Consider the following 26,778-nt stretch of genomic DNA (forward strand, 5'->3'; position numbering starts at 1 on the left):
GAACGTTTGGGATTTAATGCTTATGCTCTTTGGAAATTCGTTTTATTCGATTAAAATAAGATATTTGTTCAAATGTTGGGTGCTTGGAAGAAACAAAGCAGCCAGGTGGGAAAAGTTTAGTGAATTATTTTTATGATTTCATGCATTACAAATTACAACGAAATTTTTTCCCATTAACAGGAAATACAGCCAAAATAATTGCATCTCTGCTATCAATTGATATCTGCTCCACCTATCTGTAATGATTTTAATTTCTTCTACAATCTACGTAATAAAATCAGAAAAAGACACAAACACATAAAATCAGGCACCAAGATAAATTGAGTTTTTCATGTAATTATTGAAACTTCTATTTTTTTCTTTTATTTCTCCATCCTTTCTTGAATTCGTTATTTTATTGTTACAATATAAAAGAGACACTACTCGTGGCAGGTCTAAAGAACTTAGCGTGATAGTTTGAAAAAAAAAACATCAAAAATAACAATAACACACATATGTATAAATGAAAAGATAAAACGATAAGTGTGGAGAAAATTGTCCGTAAAATAAAATTAAGACGAGAGAGGTTTTTTAGTCAGATATAATAGATGTATATACAAGACGGTGACGATTTTTAAAAATGAATGAAAAAGATTGTTAGCGAAGTCTTTGGATTCTCTGTACTGTATTCAATTAAAATTTCTACCAGTACAGGATTTACGCATTAACTCACTGTTATGACACGGCTCATATTATCGAACTACGTAGATCTACTAAACCATCTCGACCCAAACTCGTCTCTCTCTCTCCCTCTCTGTCTCTTTTCCTATTTCCATTACAAATCGTCACATATCCAATTTATTACAGGTACAGAGATCGTCGCCACTTTTGTTGGTTGGCGAAAAGTGTTGTTGGTTTTGAGAATTTTTTCAATTTCAAATCGCAAAACACAGATCTTCTCAATAAGTGTCTCGCTCTCTCGTAATTTCAGGAGGTAACATTAAATTTTATCACTTTTGGACATTAAAGACTCAAGAAATTGTAATATTTTACTATCTGTAACAAAACCATGCATCTTTTTTTTCTCGAATAAAATTCAATAAAATTTACCAACAGATTATAGTCAATGTATTGGTTTCGCTCAATAAATTATTATTAGTTCTATTGAAAATTTTCCAATAATTAAAACAAGAGACTCAATCCAATTTCGTACAATATCTACTTTATAGTGCTCCGAACATCACCTTGTAACATGGATATGAAAAAGAATCCCAGTGCAGCAGGACGAATTATAAAATTTTTGATTTTCACCTCTTGCCACTGGACAACGTCTGTGTTCCAGGTTTCATTACCAGCATCCGGATGAGATTTTTCTGCTTTAGAGAGTGCTTACATAAAATGCAGAAATAATTGCAATAAACGGATTCACAAATTTTCAGTCTCAGCGTAGGACCTCTTTAAGAGCGTAAAATTGAATCTGATTTCAAGTTTTTGAAAAGTTGCAGGATGATACCCTGATCCAGGTTCATAATAAAAAAGTTAGCGAGCAAGTAAATCCTATTGTAGACCGAGTGATTATTTGCAAGGCAGCGTGTACTAGTAAGCGAATGCATTCTTCAGACTGCTAGGGTTGAACGAGACTCAAGCACGTATTATGACTGCAACTAACTACTCAGATTACACCGTCAACTAAGATCGACTTTAAAGACATTTCCAACTGAAATTATTCAACGTTTCTAGATTTAGATTGGTTAAGCTTGCATGACAAAACTTATTCATACAATCTCGTACAAGACTTAAAACACTTGTTGAGGTTCAGGTGAGCGGGAAGTAGTCGAAGAATGTTGTTCAGTAAATTTATTTGCGCCGTACAAAGTTTCGCGGCCGAAGGGCGACCTGCCTGGTTGGTGATCAGAGCCGAAGTGATGAGATTAGCCGCGCTCCTCACGCGTCTCGCTATTTTTCCCCCACCACCGCGCGGCTGGCCTAGAAGGCCTGCTGGTAGGGCCCGACGCGCCTTCGACGGTCGCTTTCAAAAGTTTTCTCTCTCGCTCGCTCCTACGCTCGCCCGCCCATCGGCCCCGGATCGGTCTTGCGACCTCCTCGTGCCGTCTAGGGTGACCTGCATGGACTTGAGAAAAACGAATTTCCCGGGAGGTCTATAGCCTTCAAGGAGAAACTCCCTGAAGCTGAATTGGCGTTACGTACTCGATGACACATATCATGTGTTCGAACACGTTCGTGGGCGAGCGTCGAACCGCGAGAGAGACGCGCAACCTTTTCGGTCGCTCAAATCCACTAATTTTGAAATGACTATCCGTCATTCTCGGAGCCAGAACTTGATTCTACTGGCTCTTGCGCAATCAGACATGTCGCCCTTTCGCCTCAACAATTACCATTATTTTAATTTTCATAAATTAACATATACATCAGATGCTGATATAGTTTCCAATAACTATTCTATGCGATATTGTAATATTAATGCTTGCTCGTAATATAGTTGTCGCCTATGATATTTCGCATTCTATCGTGTTACGTTTCAACTTACGAACTTAACATAATAATCTTTCATCGTAACCAATTAAACTTATCGTAACATAAACATAATTATCCAAACCAGCTTACTAGATCTCTACCCTTTCCTGCACCCTTGTATTGAAATACAACGAGCATGATAATAGCGCCCAAAGCGGCCAATCCTTGATTTATCGGTGACGACAATAAATTAATGACGACAATAAGAAACTAAACATTAAATTTTCTTCCAACTTAAACTTGAATCATTCTAACCGAGCGATCGAGATCAGCCCGAGAACAGCCGCATCTTCGCGTTTTCACCGTGGCAAAAATTTTATTTAGAAACGCGATAATTGTGGAGTAAATAAGCAAATTCGAAAATTGTCTGATTTTTTTTTTTTTTTTTTTTTTTTTTTTTTTTTTTCCCATCTCTACGTTTCTAACAACACTATTCATCTGAATTAAATACCAAAAAGAATAAAAGCAAGCTTTAAAATAAAATATCAACATTAAATAGTATGAAATTTGAAAAATAATGCTGGCCAATGATACTGTTTGGATTACAATAGTATACAAAGTAATTCCTCTGTCGAATGAATTAGCAGCAACGGTTACATAACCAACTTATTGCTATTGGCTCGATAAAAGTACAATGATCGAATATTCAGACACCGTGATCTATAGTGTATCGCGCTCTTCAATTTTACCCCAATTGATGTTAAGAAGGTAGCGATAGCCTGAAAAAATTCACTCGTGCACCTGCTGTCTGACGGACCAATCAGGTTCGATGCTTGGAATGGTGACACCAACCGAGAACCCAGAGTCATTGCCGCGAAAACGTTTTGACCATCAGATACGGCATGATTCTCCTGTTCAACAAAGTTGAAACTTTGAGCCCGCTAAGAAAAACCAGTTTTATTGTTGAATAGGTACACGTGAAAATATTGTAATACTTGAAGATCAGAGAATTATAAAGTTACTTACATGCTTCGATGCCTGACAGCTTTAGTCTCGCTTTGACGATGGATTGTTTTCTACCTGAAAATATTTCCGACCTGTCAACTATTCAACGGAGGCCACGAGGATTTTAGAGAGTATAGCGTCAGGTACGTTTGCTGTAAATTTCTAATTTTTTACTCCTAAGCTCCGTCTTTAATATGAATCATTTTTTTCGTTCTTTGCTACCAAGCTTATTTGTCTATTCCACGTTTATCGGCACCGATTACTGACTTTCGAAGCACTGCACAAATCCACTCCCGACCTACCTTCTACTGGGTTTTTACAATCTGTTTACTTTCAATTTCATGTGAATAAAAAATCCTTTTACAATAAACATCGTTTTCACTTACCTGCATTAGTCTGTTCAGACTCCCACTTGTTAATGACGATCCACATTTAACTTCAGATTCCTTCTTTTATTAAATACCTCATCCAATTTCTATAGAATTTGATGTTTTTTGCTCCATTAAATCCTTTATTGCATGTATCAAATATCTTCTAATATCGACCACGGTATTGCTGAACGATACTGTTCTTAAACAATTCACGCTGAATAAAAATAAATAATAACATCACTTCTTTCCGCGACTTGACGCGCAAGAGATTCACAGCTTTCGTCACATTTTGGTACGTTGGCACTCTGCTTCGCAGACAAAAATATCCCAGCGGAAAGATTTTGTTGACCAATGAGATTGAATTAATTGGTACATGCGCAGTTGATTTTCAAGTTTCATAGACTGTCGTGGTATAATCCCGTTGGTATAGTGATTTTATGATCACAATTAAAGCTCAAACAGTTACATGACTTATTCATATAAGGTATTGAATTGTGGGATTGAAACGTCAGCAATCCGAGTGAATACAATTTTCTGTGATTCTGTACTATGTGTGGGAAGAAATTAGCATTTCACGTCGATGTATTCCTCGTTGACATTTTTCGACGCAGGTCAGTTGAAATTTCAAACACAACTCTCCAGAATTGGATGTGTTGTCAGACTGACGTGTGTCGTGATAGTACCAGATGATATATTTTCCTTAAGAATATTGTGCGAGTTTCTCTAGTGGTGGTCAATTCGGAAAACTGTCGTAATAATGCGGATTTCTTGCATTTTTTTGTTGGAGGCTGTCCAGTGTGTCCCCGCTCCATCAGCATCGTCTGAATTTATAACACCCCTTTCGTTACCTCGGATTCTTTTCGGTAAATTGGTTTTCATGAAAATACATATGAAATCTGGTATTTTTATTATTTTAGCAAGTTTCAATAGTTTACGGACTGTAGTAACCGTATGTGGGATCTCTAATTTATGAATTATCTTTTTTTTTTTGTGCTATCAGATTTCAAGAAAAGCTCCCATTCTCACCTGTACGAAGCTAAATAAAGTCCTTTCCACGTTTTTTACTGTGCTCAATGCGTCGTTGACTGCCTCAGCGATTCCAGCTGCTCCACCAGTTAACGACACAGTGTCAGTGGCAGATTGTCCAGCACATATGGGCGTTAATAGGGGCAAGAAATCACCATGTTTGTGAACTTTCAACCTTAGGAAAGCTCAAGTTTTTCTCATATAGTCCAATTCCCTGTCTGGCTGCTTGAAGTGCTATGCTTATTGCATTCTCATTGTCAGGCGGTTTCAACTTTTTTACAGCCTTGCGAGCTAATTTAATAGCATCTCGTACTCATGGTTTTCGAAGACCCATGTCATGTTTTCCTTTAGCACGCATCGTTTTGTTGATAGCTCAGCCTGCGACACGTTCTGCTCACTTTGAGTCATTGTCAGGACTACGTTTCGAGAACTCTCGAGCCAACCTGTTATCAGCTTTGTTTTGAAACTTGAGATCTTTACACTTAGAAAAGGCAAGATTATGTTCTCTGCATGCTGCATCTAATAAATGTGTACCAGTTCGACCGTCGGCAAGACGTTGCTACAAGGTAAATGATTCAAAACAAAATTATTACCACTGTTGGTTAGATTTATAATTCGTGAACTTTCTAATTGTGGCAGAACTAACGTAGTTGCGCGTATTTTAATTAACCCTAATGGCTTACGTTTTCAGGATGTATACATATATTTGGAGTCCTTGGTGTAGCCCAACTACGAATATTTGCGTATAATGTTCGATCGTGTTCCACGTGTTTCCAATTTTACGTACTCAAACAATTGTGACGTAATTCCTATTGAACAAGCCAACCCAAACTCAATATTTATTTTCAATGTCATTGCATGTGAGAACCAGAATGCTGTTCGTCAATATTTCTGCACGGGGCGTCAAAGATTTTTTGATTGTTTCTATCTATGTCAAACATGTACATAAATTCCAAACCATTTGATTCACGACAATGCAAATTTTGTAATTCTCTTTAAAAAAGAATAGTCAAACCTTGAGGCATGTATTTAATGATCACGTGAATACTGATATGATGTTTCCTCAATTCGAGCAAATGTGCTTGGTCCGTTGGCGTTTAAAGCATGGGTATAATCTTACCGTTGTTGAAGTCAGTTCCATAAACCGTGATAGACATCATGAAGGTTTCGATGAGTAGTTCATCACATTATAAAACATTATGTAGCCTGCTTCGAGTAATAGTGTTCTGCCTGATTTCGTAACCTTAGTGTGATGTTATATAAGGTGTACGAATAAGACACAGTTAGTTACTGGAATACTACCAGGGAGGTTTTATATATTTTAACAACAATTACATGTACAGGAACCGCAAGCATGGAGATGTATACCGTTCGGCGAGCCGCCTGGAACGTAACTGCTCGTCCCGGGCCACAACGAGCTCGCGTAGTCCTCGCTGTGCCGCGTCGACGGCTCGTTCACACATATGCACACGCACACATAAATATATAGGCTATACTGCGTATGTCATCTCACTCCCACTCTCGCATCAGACAATATACTTAGCAGTTTGGAAATATGGAAAACCACAACATCTGAGAACAATTTGAAACGTCATATAGTTAAAGCCAGCGATGCGGTCCGTAAGTAATATGAAGCTCTAAAGATAAATCGTGTAATGGATAAAGAACTAATAGAAAAAACTTTGGAACCGATTGTTGAACCACTGAATATGATTTCGAAGGCATCAAAGCTCAATCCTAGAGTCTAGACCAAAACTCTATAGTCAATATACAGGTAGGATTCTGCTGTTTTACTGACCGAGCGGGGGCTTCAGAACGCGCCTTGCCTGAAATCAGTGTGTTACCAACCTAAGCTTATCTGACCCAACCTATCCTAACCAAAACTGCAAAATGGCGGACGAGATTGCGGGATATTAGTGTGTTACCGACATAGGCATATAAGAATAAACGGTGGAAGTACGGAGGTTGCTCGTTGCTAAATGCGATAGCGCAATAGAAAGAGAAAGCCGCATATCGCACTTCTATCCTCTATATCTCGCAGTAGTGTACGTGTGCTCCGCGCTTGCGCGACTAGACGAAGACAGCAATGCACTACACAATTTGCTCTTTCTATCCCACTATCGACTTCCCAGCCCAGTCACGTGGTCTATTCTTATATAGCTATGAATGTAACCAACGCAAACAAAAAGATGGCGGGGTAAAATGGCGGAGAAGATGATGGAGCACTTGACGTGTTACTAAACCTGAACTAATCTGTGCAAACAACAATATGATAGGGGCGAAATGGCGGATAAGATGGCAAGGCAGGATTACGTAGTAGTGGTGTGGCAAAACGACGGGATACTTAGTAGATACAATACGAAAGTTTTGGGACACAATGGCGGTGTACTGACAGGGTCAGCCTCGATCCCTGCCTTACTGACAGTTGGTATGTTACCCCGCGAGGGGTAAGCGTAACTTACGGTAGTGTTACCGACAGAAGCGTTATCATAGATAACGCCACCTGCATGCTTGCTACATTGTACGGACAGACAATGCGATAATGAGGTTTTGTTGTCGTCGGATGAGCAGCCATTCTTTGAGTTTTTGTCGTCAGATGAGCAGGCATTTCGAACATTTTCCGTTAGATGGCAGACATTTTACTGACGGAAGTGTTACCGATAAGAGCATAAACATAGATGGCGCCGCCAGTCGCTGTTTCAACAATCAGGTCTGTTATGCGCCCAGTATCCACTGCAAGACGGTGTTACCTCCAGCCTTAGCGACAGTTGGTGTTACTGGCAGAAGTGTTGCCGCAGGTTTTGTCACATGTAGCGCCCCCTTTATTGATCAATCGTTGTTCTATCGATCGACTCTGCTTTGTTTCCAATGTCCGCTGCAAGATGACTATTTTTCATTAGGTGGAAGTGGTAGTTTGTGAAATAGAACATTCCAAAGTAGCGGTTGTAGTTTTAAATAGATTTCTTTATTTATCAGCAATTACATTCTGTTTTCAGCTTATACGCAATGATAATAATACATCATCCTATTTTAAATTGAACAAATAACCCTATTTGTATTTTCTATAATTACGCATTAATAATTGAACATCTTATTCCAAAATTCATTTACACTAATTTCTTCACTGTGCCACTAATCGGACTGTACTCAACAATGCGATCGTGCAAGATCATGCAATAGTCTACAGTGTTCGCAGGGATTCCACTATCGCTTCAAACTCCAATCAAATATCCAACGGTCCGGTTTTCTACGATTCATTCTGTTTCGAGCAATCGATAACGATGACAGCAGCTTGGTTCATGAATTCACGTTTCAATAGCAAAAGTTCAGCTTCTTTATTGTAGTAAACCTTTTGAAACCAGACATACATATCATAGCAAATAGCGTACTGATTATTGGATATACTAACTATCAGTTAAACTGGAGCAACCAGAAAGTGACGAGTGAATCGACAAATCGAGAAGTGGTCATTGTGCATCCAACACCAAGTGTAAAACGCTAAGTAGTTGTGTTGCGTTGCTACTGGTTTCAACATTCCGAAATCTATTCAGTTCATTGTACTAGTTTACTTTGCTTCGGTAAGAAAATATTGAACATATTCAGCTATTTTGAAACCTTCAAATAAATTTTCTTCTTCATTTCAACACTTCGTTCTAGTTTTTGATGTTTGTCATGGTGAAACAAATCTCTCCTTGAAATTCCACCTCTAAAATTTATCGAATGAATCCAACCCCGAGCTTCTATTTCAGGCTATGATTATCAACGCAGAAGCTGACGAACCTCGCCTGGGTGATGCAGCTCCATCACTTGAACCTAATTATCCAAAGTCGTGACGACTATACATTGATCAGGATCTCCGCAATAGATTAAACAATGTCTCAATATCAGAAGTAGTACAAATTATTAAGCGACTGGATGCAAAAGTTGTCCAACGTCATGCTGTCTTGGCGTTCGACAACTTATAAATTCTCACAAGATATGATGATAAATCAAACATTTATGTTCGTGAAGTAGAATATTGAAAAAAATTCATGTCGTCGTGCACCTAAGCTACAAAACTCAATGTTGTGCAAGAACGATGGCAATCCTGTTTCACGCTTTGAATTTCAAAATCATGAAATAGAATCGTTAAATAACCATAATTAGAAACAGATTATTATTGAAAAATTTTACCTCTATAAGCTGTGACGTGGATTTTTCCCGCTCCTAGGTCACTCGGAGAAAATGACCGAGAACTTACCGCGTGCACAATAATTTAGCGTACACGATGTACCCTGGATCTAAAAACAATATCGCGAAGTTTTGTTGGGCGCCTGGCATGATCAACACGTCTCGAAATCAGTAATGCGCTATACCTCGGGACTACGCTCGGTAGCTCAGTACCGCGAAGAGGGGAGGGGTAATTTTTGGAGAGAAAGAGAGAGACACTCGAAAACCACACGGTACTTAACAAAAGAAGTGAAATAAAATCTTATATTTCACAATAGCGGTGATACAAAAACAACAAAAAACAAATAATCCGAAAGTCGCTCGTCGCGATTCTAAAAATAATCAGAAAATTACACGTAACCTACACTATTCCTTACTCTACTGAGCTTGCGGCTCTCTAACTAAAATGTCACTCAACAATCAAAAAATCTCCATACGCTATTCTCAATTTGGAAAGTCGCCATTTCTTCTCCACAGCGATAATTGCTCGAAACCGAAACTAAAACTACTTTCTCGACGGTGCGCCGTCGGGCTACCAAACAGACGGCGTCCTCAATCTCACCCGAGATCTCACCCGACTCGGAGTTTCGACGCTACCGCGAGCTGCCTTAAATCTAAACGTGACAACATAACTTAACCTAAAGCTTATTTCAACTAAACAAATCCGCAACGCCACTATATTTCAGACGCGACCAAAACTCAATACTCGAACTTCTCGTCTCAACCGCTGCTCAACGCAACCGCAATTTCGACTATACATCACCTCAACTCGACTAAACACTATCTTGGATAAACGGCAACTTAATTAAGCGCAAGCACCACTAAATGTAACTTTAACTAAACACAATCTCATGGTAACACAACTCAATTAAATTCATCTTAAGTAAACGGATACGGAACTGAGCGCAGGCGCAACTAAACGTAACCTCAACCATTCGCTATCGTAACACATCCGAAATCAAATCTTCTCAAAATCCTCGGAAACGTTATTCGCTAATCCGAGCACTCCAATTGGGCACAGCGGAATTCGGCTGTACTTAATTTCGAAAACGAGAGCGACTCAACTAAAACCCGTGACTCTACTCAACTTTCTCAAGAACTCAAAATTTACTCTACTCTAACACGCCTACTCAGGCTACGGTCATCAAGCAATAGAATCGGCAAAAGAATTTCGAGTACTTTTTTATAACGCAAATTCAAAACGGCTATCCGTTACTCGGTAAGCCTTTTCGTAATTATGCTTGAAATTCAATCGCGGGGATAGAAGCAGCGCTTACCTTCTACATCCTTGCAACCCCCTTTCTATTCCCATCGCGATTTTTGGGCGACTCCATTACTTCGCGAAACTCCCCAAAACGTAACTACTTATCACGACCGCCAGGAATAGAGTGCTTTCAAAACCCACGACCCGCCGCAACACGGATCTCGATACGCCATCCCATAAGTGACGTCATACCCACAACAATACGCAATAATCGATCCGTCATCGATTTCGTCGATCGCGCAACTCGACGCGCACCTTCAATAGCATCGCTGCGCAGAACTTGAAGCTAGATCGCAATCTCGTCCTTCGCGCAGCTCCATGACATCTTGGCGGTGAGCGTGGTGCTCCCTCGTCGCTAGTCGGTCCGTCGCAAGTTCGCTAGTCAATTGTTGGCGGGGCGAAGGGGGAGAGGCTGCGGCGCGCCGGCCACCAGCGGGAATCATGTCCACCTTGGATTCCCGCGGTGCGGGGATCTGCGTCGGCTCCCCCTAGCCTCGACATCCTTCCTTCGCAATTGTCGCTAGTCCGCTACTCGGCAATTTCCTCGAATTCCGTGCCGACTTCTTGCCTGATGTCGTTGTAGCTCAAAAAATAAAAAAAAAACAAAAAACCTGAAATATCTTACGCTATTCGCTAAGGTGTCCCTTCTCGTAGTTTCGGATGCGTGACTCTAGTCCTGGCGCTCTTTCGCAAAACCTTCGCGACTCAATTTCGAAAATTCCTAAATTTTGGTTCCGCCCGGGGTTCAAGGAGCCCTTTGTAACGGGCATCAAAAATACCACGTTACAAAACGTATTTCGTTATTATTTCGATATTATTGATGTTGTTGTTGTTGTTGTTGTTATTATTTATATCATTTGAACCCACCTGTTTGAACCTTGGTAGAATAATAAAAATTAGCTAGTTTATTGGAACAGAAGTGAATTCGAACATGTTTTTGGTGAATTGAAAAATTAACGATGGAGCCAGGAATCGAACCTTGTATCGAGGGATGCTTTGCTAGAGACTTACTTCACTAGACCACCTAGCCGCCCTGACTACAATGTCTTTAATTTCTCTCGTCACCATATTCAAATTTGTTTGTTGCGTGTGCCGTGAATTTGTATACGTGATAAAGTTCGTCGCTGATGCACATTGGAGACTATGTATCTATATACTGAAACGATTCGAGTTTTGTCACGGTCGTCAATGAAACGTTTCGCGTTCTTTTTACGATCGCCAATGAAACGATTCGAGTTTATTTATCCGCGGAATACCGCGGGGATTTTATAAGTAATATGAAAGGTAGCGCGGTGGTTTCGCACATACTCGAATATCGTAATAGTTTTAGGAATTTCCTGTCTCGTGATCGGAACGGCAGGATTCGGTCTCTGGACACGGAAGGAAGGTGGAAAATAATTACTTGTTAATTCTTTGGTGAGCTCCCGGAAGAGGTTGCTAGAGTTTGACCGTTTTAAATTGGTTTTCGAGAAAGCCTCAGAAGTTGTTTCATCACTTTCATGTGCAATGGCACGAGTGGAATAAACCCATCATCACAGGCCTTATAAACGGTTGAGGGTCAAACTTGTTCTGTGGTTGTGAAGCAAGACACAGAATAATCGCAATGAGCGATTTACTCGTGAGGGGAGAAATTTGTTTTCTAAGAGGTAATCTTTGAGTATTGATTATGTTATATCCCCAAGAAGTGGGGTTTCTGACAGGAAAGAATGTCGTGAATTTGATTTTCTTATAATGTTAAGAAATATTTTTGAGAGGTCGGAGGGAATTGGTTTTTCTTCTTTGGTTTGATAATGATTCGTTTTGCACACGGCAAGACAAAATATTATTGATGTTATAGCATGGTGGTCAGAAGGACGGTGTATGACGATGGGAAATCGTCATTGACAAGTTATTATTTGGTATTGACGTTGATTTATTTTGCAGATCGCAAGACAGAATATTGTTTATGTGGTAGCATGGTGGTCAGAAGGACGGGAATTCTACGCAATTATGCCTTCGCCCATATCAAGACATCCTGTCGCAGTGCAGGAGGCTCTTTATAGGTTCAGGGGTCCTACCTATGGGTCAGAGGATTCTGCGACGATCACCGTATCTGAGTTTAGACGTCAAACGCAATGCTGGGCTTAGTTCAGATACGGCTCCCTAGTACCTGAGGAGCTTTTATTAAAAGAGACGACATTCGTTAAACACGTTGAATACCCTCCTTCGATTGAGAGTGGTGTTCGAGGATTCTCGCAGTGACGAGTCCACGTCTTGGGATCGTGAGTTGTGTCGACTGCTGGTTCCTCGTTGAGATGTGGTGCTCCGCCAAACAGACGTGCGGATGTGTCCTGAGTCGGACGAATTAGTGATCTACTCGGCCTATGTTATTCGATAGATGATAAATGTATAAATAGATGTCGAGCCACATTTGTGCTCGACTTTTATACCTGCTAGTCGTCCAGTTTCGCAGATTTTGGGAATAGTGATTGGCCGTGCCCCTTGAAGAGGGAGCATGGTAAATCGCCTGGTTTGGTTGGTTTATTGGTACGTGGTGGGGTTTACCGAGCGTGTCGCAAGTTTTGGGCTTGTCATCGGTAAGCATAATATTGGGAGCTCGGGTTGACCGTCAGGTGCCGGCACGCCGACGAGGCGTTCCGTCACAGTACTGTAACGTGTATCTTTCCGTACCGCGATCACTCGGAGAAGATGACCGAGAACTTACCGCGTGAACAATAATTCGGCGTCCCGCAATGTAACCTGGACCTAAAACAATATCTTGAAATTATGTTGGGCGCCTGGCGTGATTAACACGCCTCGAAATCGTTAATGCGCTATACCTCGGCAATTAACTCGGTAGCTCAGTACCTCGGAGAGGGGAAGGGTAATTTTTGGGGAGAGAGAGCGAAACACTCAACATCAACACGTTATTCGACAAAATTGAAATAAAATAAAATAATATATTTCACAACAGCGATAATACAAAACAAGAGAAAGAATAATTCGCAATTCTTTATTAACTGACTCTCGAAATTCTTTCGCGAGAATATTAACAGCGCTTACCGTTCACATCCAGTTGACGAATTCTCCCACCCCGTCGTTCTTAGTTGTTTCCATCATCCTTCGCAACTAAGTAAAACTTAATACCAACGGCACCGCAAATCTAACTTGGCTTCGTTAAGCTCCAATTACCTCGATTGATCGCCAGAACTAGAGTGATCTCAGAATTGACTATCCACGGCAACGCCGATCTCGCTATGCTATTTCCTTCACGATGTCATATTCCCAAGAATGCATAACATTCGATCCGTCATCGATTTCGGAGATTGCGCAACTTGGCGCGCAGCTGTCGTTGCTTCACAGCGCAGAACTTGAAACTAGATCGCGATGTCGTCTTCTGCGCAGCTCCATGGTGTCCCGGGGTTCTCGAGGCTGCGTTAATCCGGTGTCGGCGGGGCGAGCGGGGGAAGCTGCGGCGCGCTGGCTGCCAGCGGGAGTCGCTTCCACGTTGGATTCCCGCGCTGCAGGGATCAGCGTTGGCTCTCCCTCCGCAGCTTCGACATCCTTCCCGCGAGATCGTCGCTATTCCGCCACGCCGAACTATCCTTGACGTCGTAGTTGGCCGCTGGCCTGGGGCCGGTATCATCGAAAAAAAAAAATAAAAAAAAATCAAAAGCCTACAATATCTCGATCACGATTTGCTACTGTGTCCGCTCTCGGAAGCTCGGATGCGTGATTCCAGTTCGGGTGCTCTTTTAAAACGACTTCGCGACCCGATCATTGAAACCCCTAACTATTGCTACCGCCCAGGGTTGAGGGAGTGCCTTGTAACGGGCATCAAAAAATGCCACGTTACAATACATATATGGCATGTTTAAGTGTGTATAATACACGACTTATTTTAGCCTAATCAGAACGGACCCGGCCGTTCGTAATATCATATGAAGAAGTCATATTAATTATTAGCGAGAAAAAATGCTAGAGAAGTGAATTCGAACATGTTTTTGATGAATTGAAAAATTAACGACGGTCGTGTATTATACACACTGAACCATGCCATATATATGGATCCATAGTCTCCAATGTGCCTCAGCGACGAACTCTATTACGTATGTTGGAATAGTTTATAGAACTCTGTAATACCAAGCTCAACTGTGCTTCCCATCTTTGACCAAGCTATACTCGAACGAAATTATGTTTTGCATTCCAAGAGCGATAGTAACCCGACTCCGGAGGTCCCGAGGCTTTAACCGTACGTCAACTTAGATGTTGGTCGACCTTGCACTCTATCCTTGACTGATTGTGAGTCCGCTAAAACCTCATCGTAGAGTTCACGTGACACCTTTAGCTTTGTTTACTGGTGTTCAGAGTAACACGTTTTAAGATTTAAAATTTAATTTAAAGTTGAATTTTCATTTTGTAAAATAGAACATGAGTTGATCGCACTGTACACCGATCGCGTTGCTAATTTACTGATATATATTGATATAAGAGTGGATATGACGGCTTAGCGTTAATTCACAATTATATATGATTTCAATCTTTTTAGTCTATATTCAACAGTGTTATTGTTAAGTACATTGTACGATACAAAATTTGTATGTGACACTCAAATTACACGTGAACGAATTCAAGTTGATTGTATGGTCCACACAGATAGCGCAGACGTAATCAAGTTTCGTTACCAGCTGTCATCATCTTCTGGAACAGATCTTAATCTTTTTCTTAGAGGGCTTTCGTCAGTCGAATCCATAACTATTTCATCAGCAAATCTCGTATTAACTCGACGAATTCCGCTCACTCGGTAGTCAAAGTAGGTTTCAAGGTCCGCAAGCTTTTTCAAACGAAGAAATGTCTCCAGCCATGCCACCTCGTTCAATTTCGAGAAATTTATGATTCTTTCTGTTAATACGTATTTGGTTAAATTTTCTTGTGAGTTGATTCAATACAGATTTGATTCGCAGCTGATGTTTCACTTCGTCAATATTCTTGATGAACAATTCTAGCCGCTTCTTCAATTCATGTTGTTAGGAAGTACTCTTGACGTGCAGGAAGAACAGCCTCAGACAGACGATGAAATTTTTAGTTCTGACTTTCACAACGTCCACACCACATGCGTTTGAAACTTTTTGAGGGAAAAGAATGTCACGTGATTGTTATCGTGGGAAAAGAATGTGGAGTGGTTGATATCCCACAGGCATCCAGGTTAACGAAAACAATTCTTGGAACTACTAACTGTGGAGTATTATATGGTTGGCATCACATTGGAATTTGGACTCACAAGCAGCTCTTGGAATTATAAGTTATGGGAAAGAATGTCACGTAATTTATAAGACACCAGCATCCGGTTTGACGAAAGCAATTCTTGGAACGATTTATTTTGGAATGTAGGGTGATTGATAATGCACCGAAAGCCGCTAAAGGTTAACCAGAACATTCTTGAAGTCAATACAATGATCGCACAGGGAACAGAAGGGTTTGTGTCTCGGCTATACCTGGGCCGTCGGTAGGGGAAATGACAACGAGATTATTTGTGAGGCAGCGTGATTTTTATCGTTGATTAATGAAATTGTTGATAAGACAGCGTGGTTTTGGCCTTCGGTAAATTAAATTGTTTGCAAGGTAGCGCGATTTTGACCTTTGGGTCGGTACAACAGGGTCTGAACACGGTAACGTCATTGTGGTGAAGGGCTTGAGTCTGGGTAAGATGTCGGTAAGTGTCAGTAGTAAGAATCTGTATCCAGAACTCTCATGGCTATACTATTATGGGAACGGGGGCGCTAGAAAGATTTGTTTATCGGTTTCCGAGATGCTGTGTGAATACAGATTAAAATTGGCTATGATAATTTCCGAATATCTTTGCTACCACTTAAACCAGTTTTGCGAGGTTGAAATATATAGTACGTAGATAGTAGAGTTGGACAGAACAGTGAATGGATATAACGAGGTAGGTTAGAATGGCATTACATAAAATAGCAATTACTAGGTGTATATGCGAAATAGAAGAGCCATAACAGTATAAAAATGAAATAGATAGCTATGCACGTACTAAACCAGCAGCTTTCTCTTAAATCGACACGGGTATCCAATAATAGCGGTCACAGAATGAAGGTAATTTGCTATAAACTTACCATCCAAAGCTTCCCAGCGTCGCTTTTCGGTTTCGGATTATAGGGCGTCGAAGACTGCGGCGCCAATAAGGAGGTAGGTGAACGTGCAGACGATCAACGATAAGGTCCGGACGATTTGCTTCTTCATTCTCTAGTGAGCCACATGCTCACCAGTACGGCCAAGGCCTTAGCCCTAACTACTTGCATCGCTCAAGGGAGTTAACTGTAGGGTGCCGGGCCCATGCTGTACGTTTCCAAGATAATCTTCATGTAAGAACCGTTCGATAATCGCACGAACCGCCCTCACAATGCCTGCCCGTATTTCCTGCACTTCGGCTCCTTCTTCCTTTTTCCGTTCTCGTTTCTCTCTAACTATGTCTCTTTTCTGACCTCTACACGCTAGTTCTCTAGTTTGGTCGTATTAACCCACCGAGATTTGATATCTGATGTTACAGTCTTCTCTGATGGTTGATTTTCGAAATGTTTTTACTACAAAAACTTTGAAATAACGACCCCGTTTCATCTGAAACGTGATCAGGCAAGCTGTCATTCGAATTTTCAATTTCTACGATTGAACCTAAAGCGAAATTATACACATTTTGATGATAGGAAAATTTCACCTGCAGTCCACGAGCTCCATTTATCCTCTTCTGAGAATGGTAAAAGATTGAGCAGAGTAATATAGCAGTGCCTTCGCTGCTCCCACAGCCATGTCTTCTCCATTCCTTGTTTTAATACAGGTCAGCTTTGGCTTCGTAGCGGTTGAAACAATTTAACAGATATTTCAAACAATATTATAATAATTACAAAAATCTACTTATAGGAATTGTGAAGTTGTTAGGTAATTGATGAAATAATTTACGCCAGAAGTTAATGTCAACAGTAACAATAGAAATAATACTTTCTTCAATAGAACAGCAAAGTAAGAAATATTAGACGGTTGAATAGTAAAAATACAGAAGGTGAGAGCTAATTAGGTGTATATTAGACTGTTTCAAAATAAATCGATAATTTTTTTGTTTGCTTTACACAATCTTACACTATACTTGGACATCAAAAAATAATCCTTGCGAAAGGAGGGGCCGGTCCTTCAAGCTTTAGAGATGTCTCATCGGACTTTTGTCTTTTTTTATTTCGTTAATACGTAAATAATCAATTTGCATGGATGGAACAAACATTTTTCTTGTCCTAAAATGATGAATATATTCCCAACTTGTGTATAAATACTGAATATACTAGAAAAAACGATCTTGATGATCGCGGCATCCATTATCGGTCGATATATACATCGATAAATGCAAAAAACAAAAAAAAAAAATACAAGAATCTCCGTAAAAATGAATTTTTTATTATCGTAACAGCGTATCAATGAATGTATTCACTGATACGCTGTTATGATAATAAAAAATTCATTTTTACGGAGATTCTTGTATTTTTTTTTTTTACGATAGTCATTTTTGGTTGAAAAAAATTAGACTTATTGCAATTGGGATATTTTGTCTATGGTCTTGAACTATTTGGAACAAATATTGTTTTTGTTCCTCATTTTTAGTCAACAAATTATTATATTCCTCGCTAGGGGCTACTCCATGTTCAGCTGAATCATTCACCACTTTCATTTGTGAGAAAACCCTTAAGCACGTTTGAAAGCTTTCGGTAGATTCCCATTGTTTGATAGGCTCATCCAGGAAATCATGGGGCAATTCACATTGTGAAAATAAGCGCCTCGACTTTTGAGTGATGGAATGACTTATGTCAATTTCAGGCAGTGTTTGACACTCGCTATCACTCAGGGCAATGCGCTTTTGATTCTTTGATGTACTCTCACGTGTCCTTAAGGCTATTAACATCTTTTGTTTCACATCCATAGGAACCGTTGAATCGAAAAACACTAATGCTGCCAGCTCTTCATTTAGATACCATAGATACTCCTTGATTTTTTTTAGAGCTGCTGCCGAAACATCAGAATTAATCGTTTGAAACTTGATTAAATTTTGCATCAATTGCAAATCGTGGTTAAGAGCTTTATTCCCATCAGGGGCAGAAAACCATATTTTCACGTAGAAATTAACGATGAAAATGCATATGTGACGCAAACTTTCAACATCGCGAGAGTTCTTCGAATTTAAAAAAAAATTAATCTCTGAAAAGCAATATTTTTGAGCAATAAATGGCCTTCGCGAGCCATCTAGCATGATGATTGGCGCCAGGTTTTTTGAACTTGATATCTTGAGGTGGCTTCGAACCCAAGAAGACGCATGACAATTTTAAGAATTCTCGATAATCATTCCGAGGATGAGAAATCTGTAAAGAAAAGCAGCACGAAATTGCCACGAGTTAAAAAACTATATATTGTGATTATAAATAAAAATATAGTTTAGAAGATGAATAGTAATTGTTATTACTATTGCTACCTGAAATTGCTCAAAAATGAATTCTAGAATATTTTCTCTTGTCTCTCTCAGTATATCAGCCACGGTTTGGTCATCCATTACCGTCTTATACTGAATTTTATGAAAATTATCCCACTTTTTTTGAAAGCACTGAAAAATTGCTACATTTGGGCCGGATGTCCATTTCCAATATGTTTCTACCACATTTCTAAGAATAATTTCAGCGATGTGGTGACGGCAGGTCAAGTGTAGGAATGTTTTATTCAGATTTTCTTCCAATAAATTGCATGTTCCATTTTCAAGTCCTATAAGCAATTAGTGATAAAAATATTATACTCATTTCATGAATAAAATGAGTAGAGGCGATAAAATCCATAAAAAATTTTTTTTAAATAAATTATGTCTTTTGAATCTTAAATCGAAAATTAAATCTCCCGTGAAAACATGTCTTATATAATTTTATTATTGGCATACAATGATAGAATTTTTTTAATTATTGAAATCATTCTTTGCCCTCAATGACTGAGTTGTGTCCTTTCAAATTTCAATCGATATTACGTCAATTTTTACCTGTATTTGAGTTAGTTGTGTCAAAACACGAAGCTTTTACTCGAGGAATAAGATTCCATTCGTTCAGACACTCAATGATTGCTTTTGAAGCGTTTATCCCTGATCCTCTATCCAGAGCCAGGAACACCGAGCAATTGCTCAGTATCAAGCCCCGTAATGACAACAGGCAATCGATCGACTTGTCGATTGCCGTCGATATTCAGTAATAATTTTCCGTTTCAATGCAGGACTAGAAAATTCGCTGCGTGGAAATTGTTTTTCAATTGCGCAGCCATTTTTGCTCTATATTCTATACGCTTTCTGTGGATGGTCAGGTGGCTGATGGAATACTGAGCTACATCATGTCCAAGGTTTTGGAGGACTGCTCCTATGATCTGCATAGCATTTCGGCTACTAAAGCCTACTCGATCACAAGCTGCGGATATTTGCTCAGTGATCATTTTCTTCCTTGGTGTCGATGATGATGGTTGATCGAGTTTAGCTTCAAAATTTAAAATCGTTCGTTTTATTCCATGACTTTGATTTGAATCGATACTCGAGACCGATAATTGACTCAATGTTTGAGTCAATTTTGCAAAATAAAATATCCGTTATATGCATTCTGATATAATTGCACTCATAACTATTTATTTTATAATATTTTTTTTTTTTCTAATTTATTGCATTAAACAGTTACAGAACTGTTTTTAGCAAGGGGGAAATGCAATATAAGTTCATGCAAAATAGTTCATCAGTTGTTGTGTAGAATAAGACAGCAAAATGTAAAATAAGATAAAGAAGAGTAAAAAATAATATAACAAACTGTCAATTCTCTCGTTTTGAGGAGTTGATCAGTGCGGCAAAAACAGCCTGAATATATAATTAACTAATTAATGACTTAAATGGTTTTTTTTTTTTTATATAATCAACTAATAAAACTTATTACTTAGATAGCAGCTTCTTCAACCAGAATTAACAGTAGAGTATACGTGTAGTGATTTATATTTTATGATCTATGGTGTCACAGGTTCAGAGCCCAGGCTCTCAGTTTCATGCACGATTCCACGTAGTTAGCAATTGCAAATATTTCCTTGACATTTGTAGTTGCTAGTAGCTTGTCGATGGTTCCTGTTTTTCGAAGGGTGTCTTGGAGATAAGATGCTCTTAAAGCCGTGAACATTGGGCACATACTCAGGAAGTGGCGGAGGCTGTCAGCTTCGTGTAGGTTCCATAATGGGCATTGATTGTTTGGCGAGAATTTAATAGCCAGCATGCTTAGATTTAGAATGCAATTATAGATGTTGGCAAGTCTTAGTTGTGCAAGGGCGCGCTTAGTTGAAAGAGGCAGTTTTATCAGCAGGTATTTGGCTGGTGTGTATCGGTCTGGTCTGGCTAGCTGGAATTCGAGTGAACTGGAGCTTCTTGAAGCAATTGTGTCCCTGAGTAACAGAATTGCACGATACCGCTGGAAAACGCTGTCTGTTCTTGCTTCCCAGATAAGCGGATCAAGCGTATCAAAGAGGTCAGTAGCTTCACATTCCGTTAAAAATTCTCTTATTTGAGTAGCCCAGTTGTAAGGAGAAGTAGTCGTAGTATTTTTGGCTAATTCGATTAGGTGAACCACGCAAATTTTGTGCAGGCAGGTGTCTTTTGATTTGAGCGTTTTGATTAGCCATCTCCACAGACGGAGCATCGCTTTCCATGCAACTGGAACAAGACCAAACTCTAGCCGTACAGCCCAGTCGGCCGAGTTTCGTGGAAGGTTAAAAAGTTTTTTATAAAAAAAGGTTTGAACGGGCTCCAGTGAATTGCGGTACCAAAGACCCCATGCTGGGAAAGCATACAGGAAAACAGATTCCACCATGCTCTCGAAGATTTTATTGTAGGCTTCCCACGAGTCACACTTAGCTTTAGCCAGTATGGTCATAGCAGCTCCAGAGGCACATTTAGCCTTGTTGATAGCTGTTTGTAATGATCTAAGGCCCTTCGTCGACGAAGATATGTTGACACCCAAGTATGAGTAACCTTTGACTACCTCTAAGCATGAGCCCTTGTACATTCTGTATTGCGACAAGCAATCACGTGTCCTCCCAGCAGCTTTGAAGGTGATAATCTTGGTTTTCGATTTGTTGACGGTGAGACCATTTGCGTCGCAGTATTCTTCCAGCACTCGGAGCTTTCGTAGCAAATCTATTGGTGAGTGAGCAAAGATGACCGTGTCGTCGGCGTAAAGAAGCATCAGGATGTCAGTTAGTTCGTTAATACTGAGGCCGTAGTAACCTTTGGATCTGAAGAAATGTTCAATATCAGCTATAAACAGTAGGAATAGATCAGGACTTAGAGCTTCCCCCTGCAAGACACCCTCGGTGACCTCGAACACGTTTGATTTGGATTCCATTACTTTTACTTGCAGCGTAGCTTGGTCATAAAGCGATTTAGTCGTGTTGATGAACTTACTGCTCAGCGACATTCGGTGAAGCTTCTCCCAGAGAAGTGTGTGAGGAACCGAATCAAACGCTCTTTGGAAGTCTACAAAGATGCCGAATATCTCTCTCCCATCTTTGTGGCGGAATTGAAGTTGTATGGAGCTGATAAGGGAGAATATGGCTTCGGTGCAACCTCGGTTTTTGCGGAATCCCAGCTGGCACTCGGGAAGATGATTTCCTTGCTCTGCCCACGTGACGAGTCTTTTTTTTAGAAGAGTTGTAAAAATCTTAGTGATTGTGTTGATAAGGGCTATGCCTCGGTAGTTAGATGGTTCAGACTTATCATCCTTTTTGTGTATCATAGTCATCTGTGTGATTGCCCAGGATCTGGGGACGTGCTCCTCCTCGAGTACCTTGTTGAATGGGCTTCTGAGGATTTCTTTGTGTTGACTAGTTAGTGCTTTTGAAAGCTCGTTTATTACAAGGTCAGGGCTAGGGGCTTTGCCTGATTTGAGAGATGCGAGTGTAGCGTCCAGCTCAGTCAGAGAAATTTCGGCGTCTAAAGTGTTGTTGACAATCTTTGGCAGAATGAGAGATGGAATGACAATACGTGGTTTGTATATTGTGGCGTAAAAGGCATTCCACGTGTTCACCGGAATTTCGCATTGCGCTCTTTTTCTGAAGCTGAATTTTTTCACCGCAGCCCAGAAATCGGAAGGGACGGACACGTTGGCAAAAGCATTCTTGATGTTCAAAATGTAGGCTTTCTTTTTTTCCTGGCAAAGGTTTCTGTAGATATTCTTGCAATTTGACACTTCTTGGCGCGCCCTAATATTGAATTGACCTTTCTTGCAGTTTCGAAGTGCTTTCCGGAAATTTCTTTTAGTGTCTTTGCAGCTTTTGTCAAACCATGGGGTACAGGACGCTTTTTGACTGCTGGTTGAATTTGAAACTTTTATTAGTCCTGCCTTCTGAGCAGCAGAGTGTAAAGAGCTTAGCAGCCAGTTGTAGGTGGTATTAGCTGGATCGTTCTGGACATCCGGGAGGTCTTGTGAACTAAGTAAGTGGTTCTGGTATGTCAGTTTGGCTTCTTCAGACCAGACGATTTTTTTCTTCATGTGTGGAGTGGCCTGTGGAGCGCAGGCATGATGTTGGTCAAGTGTCTCGGTATGAATGGTTAGACGGACAGGTCGATGGTCCGAAAGAGATGGTTCAAGAATGACTTCTAGATCCACTATCAGGTGAAGCGCAGAGATGTCAACCCAAACCAGGTCAATTATTGAAGTGCCACGATTATCGAAAGTGGGCTGAACCGGGGAATCACCAATTGTTCTGCCATTTAAAAGGATGAAGTCGCTGTCGAGCATAAAGTCCATGAGCATACGTCCTCTATCACATATTGTTTCATCTGTTGTAGTAATTAGCGGGTTTAGAGGAAGTCCTGTGAAGAGTTCCTCTGGCCAGGGGTTCAGAGAGCCTACTTTGGCGTTCAGATCTCCACCAATAATGAATATATCGTACGTTTGGGAGGATTTGATGCCATCAATTACCTCTTGTAGTATATCGAGTAGGTATCGAAGGTCGAGACATTTTCTTAGGTAGACTGAGCCAAGGATCAGTACTGTGGAACCTATTAATACTTTGTTGAAGATCCAGCATGGAGCGTCTTCTAGTAACGATGCGTTGAGGTTAGCGTTAATTGCAGTGATTAGGCCTCCACTGGCTCTTCCGATGGCATGATTCCTGATGGCATTAGACCAGTATGTGTTGTAGTTAGCGAGGAAAGGTGGTGAAAACGGCTGCGTGTTCCAGGTTTCGCAGGCTGCTATGATGGTAGAGTGGTTTATTAACGAGCTGTGTTGGAGGTTTGAGAAGCCGTGGAGATTCCAGAATGTTATTTCAGTCAATTCTGGCGAGCTGTTATCTAGTTTTGCTAAAAAAATTTTGGGACAGTATTCAATTCTGGAATAAAGGAGCTCACGGTTTTTGGCTGAGGAACAAGAGCGTTTTTTGCCTCATCCCACGAATAAACCAAGTCCTCCGTTGCGATCTTGTTTCCTTTTCTGCTGACCTTTGTGCCTTCACTCACTAGTTGCTCAATCTTTGTTCTTACATGCCAATCTATTGTCCTCTCTTTCGCAGTACGGTCCGGGTTGATGTAGATTTTTGTGCCTGCTAGAATATTTTTTTGTTCTTGAGAATATGCGCTTTCTGATCAAGATCAAAGAGATTCACAATAATCCGTTTCGTGAATTCTTTTAGCGAAATGTTAAGGCACGATATTCCGAATTTCGTACTGAGGAAATTTTTAATCTCGGATACGTGGTCGCTGGAGGTAAAAGAGTACCCTGTAATGGAGATGTTTGTCTTTTTACTTTCTTTTTCGATAGAATCTAGCTTATTAGTGAGATAAGAGATCTGATCATTGCTAGGATTATTAACACGTGCAGTGAAGTTGAGATTAGAGGAAGACGGGTCCGCCAGAATGTTACTCAGTTGATCCATCGTAACAGCATTTTTTTCAAGTTCACCAATACGGTTAGTCAGATCAGTCTTGGTTGCTTCACGTTCCTCTTCTAGCACCTTGAGGCTGGCTTTTATCTCAGTGAAGGAGGCCTGGTCTTTCAAAAAGTTCTCTTGAAGTTTGTCCGTTAGTTCCTTGTGTTTTTCTTCTTGGCTGGTTCTAAGCGCAGCAATTTCATTGAGAATTCGTTCCATGTCTGCGGGTTGATCGAAAAAGTTGGGCTTGACGGGACTTGACTCCTTGTTGAGTTTTTTAGGTGTTCTGAAGTCCAGAGCAGAGACTTCTGACTGCCGGGAATCGTCCAAAGTTCTTTTTTTCTTCGTATCAACTGTGTAGTTCGTAATAGGAGTACAAGATTGGCTGGCCGCAACCAGTAGTTGCTGGTTAGACGGTCTGCCTGGCTTTGGAGTGGCAATTACAGGGTTTTTACTTGAGAGTTACCGACGGCTATAGGTGTGCTTAAAAGCGATGGAGAGCTACCCGTGGCGAGAACAGAGATGGCGTTGGTATTCATAAGTCGCGTGGGCAGTATTAGCCGAGAAACATCCAGCTCCTAACCTAGATGCTCCTAGTCGGGCCAAAAACAGGCTGACAAGAAAGAAAACCCGCAGATCTCACCAAATTCACTGATTTAGAATGATAGAGTTTTATTTTGCGCGTTAAGAGAGATCAAACACTTGAGGTAGAAAAGCGAATCACTATAGTTATATGATAAAACTTAGAGAGCACACAGAAAAAGCGTCTTGACACAACGGCGGTTCAGTGGCCCCCTTATTTTATAATTTTCATCGCTTTATATTTTATTTCTATTATACTTTGTATTTTTTAGCTTCATATTTACGAATGATCTATGATTTTTATAGAAATACATAGAAAATAAAATTGAAAAAAATCCACAGTCTATAAAAGCCAAATATTGATCAATTTTTCGTTTCTTTGCAAAAAATACTATTATGAGTAAAAATTACTCCGAGTCTCGTTATCGGTGATGTCATCTTGGGATTCTCTCGTAGCTTCTCGATCTCTAGAAGGATCAAAATCTTTGGAATTATCATCATCCTGATCAGATATATTTTCGTCCCGTTTTTTCTCTTTAGATTTCACTGAATCATTCTCAGTTGTAGCCAATAAACTGTGCGAACGAGTGCTCTGACAGCGCGAAATTCGCTCTGTGGCAAAGAGCAATCGTTGTTCGTTGCTTAATGTCTTCATCACATTATTGCTTTCTATGTGAAATACGGAATCCAATTTTTGTTTGAACGAGAATTCTTTTTTTTGCTGCGTTTTTGAATTTTGTCGCCAGCGATTTTTTTGGAGCCGATTCCACACGTTGCGGAGTTTTTTTAATTTGAAAGTAGCGTACTGTTCTCGGCAGGTTGGAATCTTTGCTTCAGTCCAAAACAATTGCACTTCTCCAATAGTGAGGATTGCACTTTTCCGAAATGTCGATTTACCTTGGTAATGATGATAAAAAAACAATTGCAAAACTTGCCGAGTTGTCGGGAACTTGCGCGTATTAATTTGTGCCGAGGGTAAACCGATTAAATATATGTTTTTTGTATTGTTCGCCATTTTTGTCACCAATATATCGAGTTTTTGCAGGACGAGATGATGAAAAATCAAATCGCCACGTCGATGAGAGCGCCATTGACGTTCAGCCGTACTAACCATCCACTTCGTCGGTGAAAAAAATCCCTGATGTATCGGTTGCGAAAAATGCGGGTGGTTATAATAGAATTATGTTTTAAATGAAAATCATTCAGGAAATTTATTTTCACGGGGATTTTCGTATTTTTTTTTTTTTTTTGTTTTTTTGCATTTATTGACGGATATATTGACTGATAATTGTTGCTGCGATCATCAAGATCGTCTTTTCCACTATATTTAGTATTTATACATAAGTTTGGAATATATTCATCATTTTAGGACTAGAAAAACGTTTGTTTCATCCGTGCAAATTAATTATTTACGTATTAACGAAATAAAAAAGACAAAAGTCCGATGAGACACCTCTAAATCTTTAGGGACCGGCCCCTTTTTTCGCGAGGATTATTTTTCGATGCCCAAGTATGGTTTAAGATTGTGTAAAGCAAAAAAAAAAAAATAATCATTTATTTTGAAACAGTCTAGTGTATATGTTATAATAACGCGGTAAAAACTAGTACAAATTATGTGGAAAAAGTGCAAGCTCTTACTCACGCTGAGATTAAGGGCCGCGCTGTGAGATAAATGTCAGAGTTGTGTAAATTCCGGATGCGGTCGAACCCTAGACCAACGGCTAGCGAGGCGAGATCTGCACATTTCGGAGAAATCAAAATCAGAGTAACAGTACATGCATTATATCAAAAGAAAAACAAGGAAATGACAGTTTAAGAATTTTTCTTTGCCGGCTTGTTGGTGAATAATGGCTGCCACAAGAGAAGAAATAAGTCAATTCATATCTCTCGACAAGATTGAAGAAGAATTTC

General features: G+C 40.1%; 2 protein-coding genes across 2 annotated transcripts in view; both read right to left on the reverse strand.

The window, feature by feature from the left end:
* LOC124217262 (two pore potassium channel protein sup-9-like) overlaps positions 1-17,174 on the reverse strand; it is a 61,216-nt gene extending 44,042 nt beyond the window's left edge. The window contains 2 exon segments of the mRNA XM_069135378.1: positions 16,440-16,941; positions 17,039-17,174. Coding sequence (XP_068991479.1) covers positions 16,440-16,566 — 127 coding nt within the window. The 5' untranslated portion in view covers positions 16,567-16,941; positions 17,039-17,174.
* A 9,350-nt stretch (positions 17,175-26,524) lies between these two features.
* LOC124216133 (uncharacterized) overlaps positions 26,525-26,778 on the reverse strand; it is a 48,136-nt gene continuing 47,882 nt past the window's right edge. The window contains exon 7 of the mRNA XM_046620303.2: positions 26,525-26,603. The gene's annotated coding sequence lies outside the window, so the exon portion shown is untranslated. The remainder of the gene's footprint in view (positions 26,604-26,778) is intronic.

Source organism: Neodiprion pinetum, chromosome 4 (assembly GCF_021155775.2).
Source record: "Neodiprion pinetum isolate iyNeoPine1 chromosome 4, iyNeoPine1.2, whole genome shotgun sequence".
Lineage (NCBI taxonomy): Eukaryota > Metazoa > Arthropoda > Insecta > Hymenoptera > Diprionidae > Neodiprion > Neodiprion pinetum.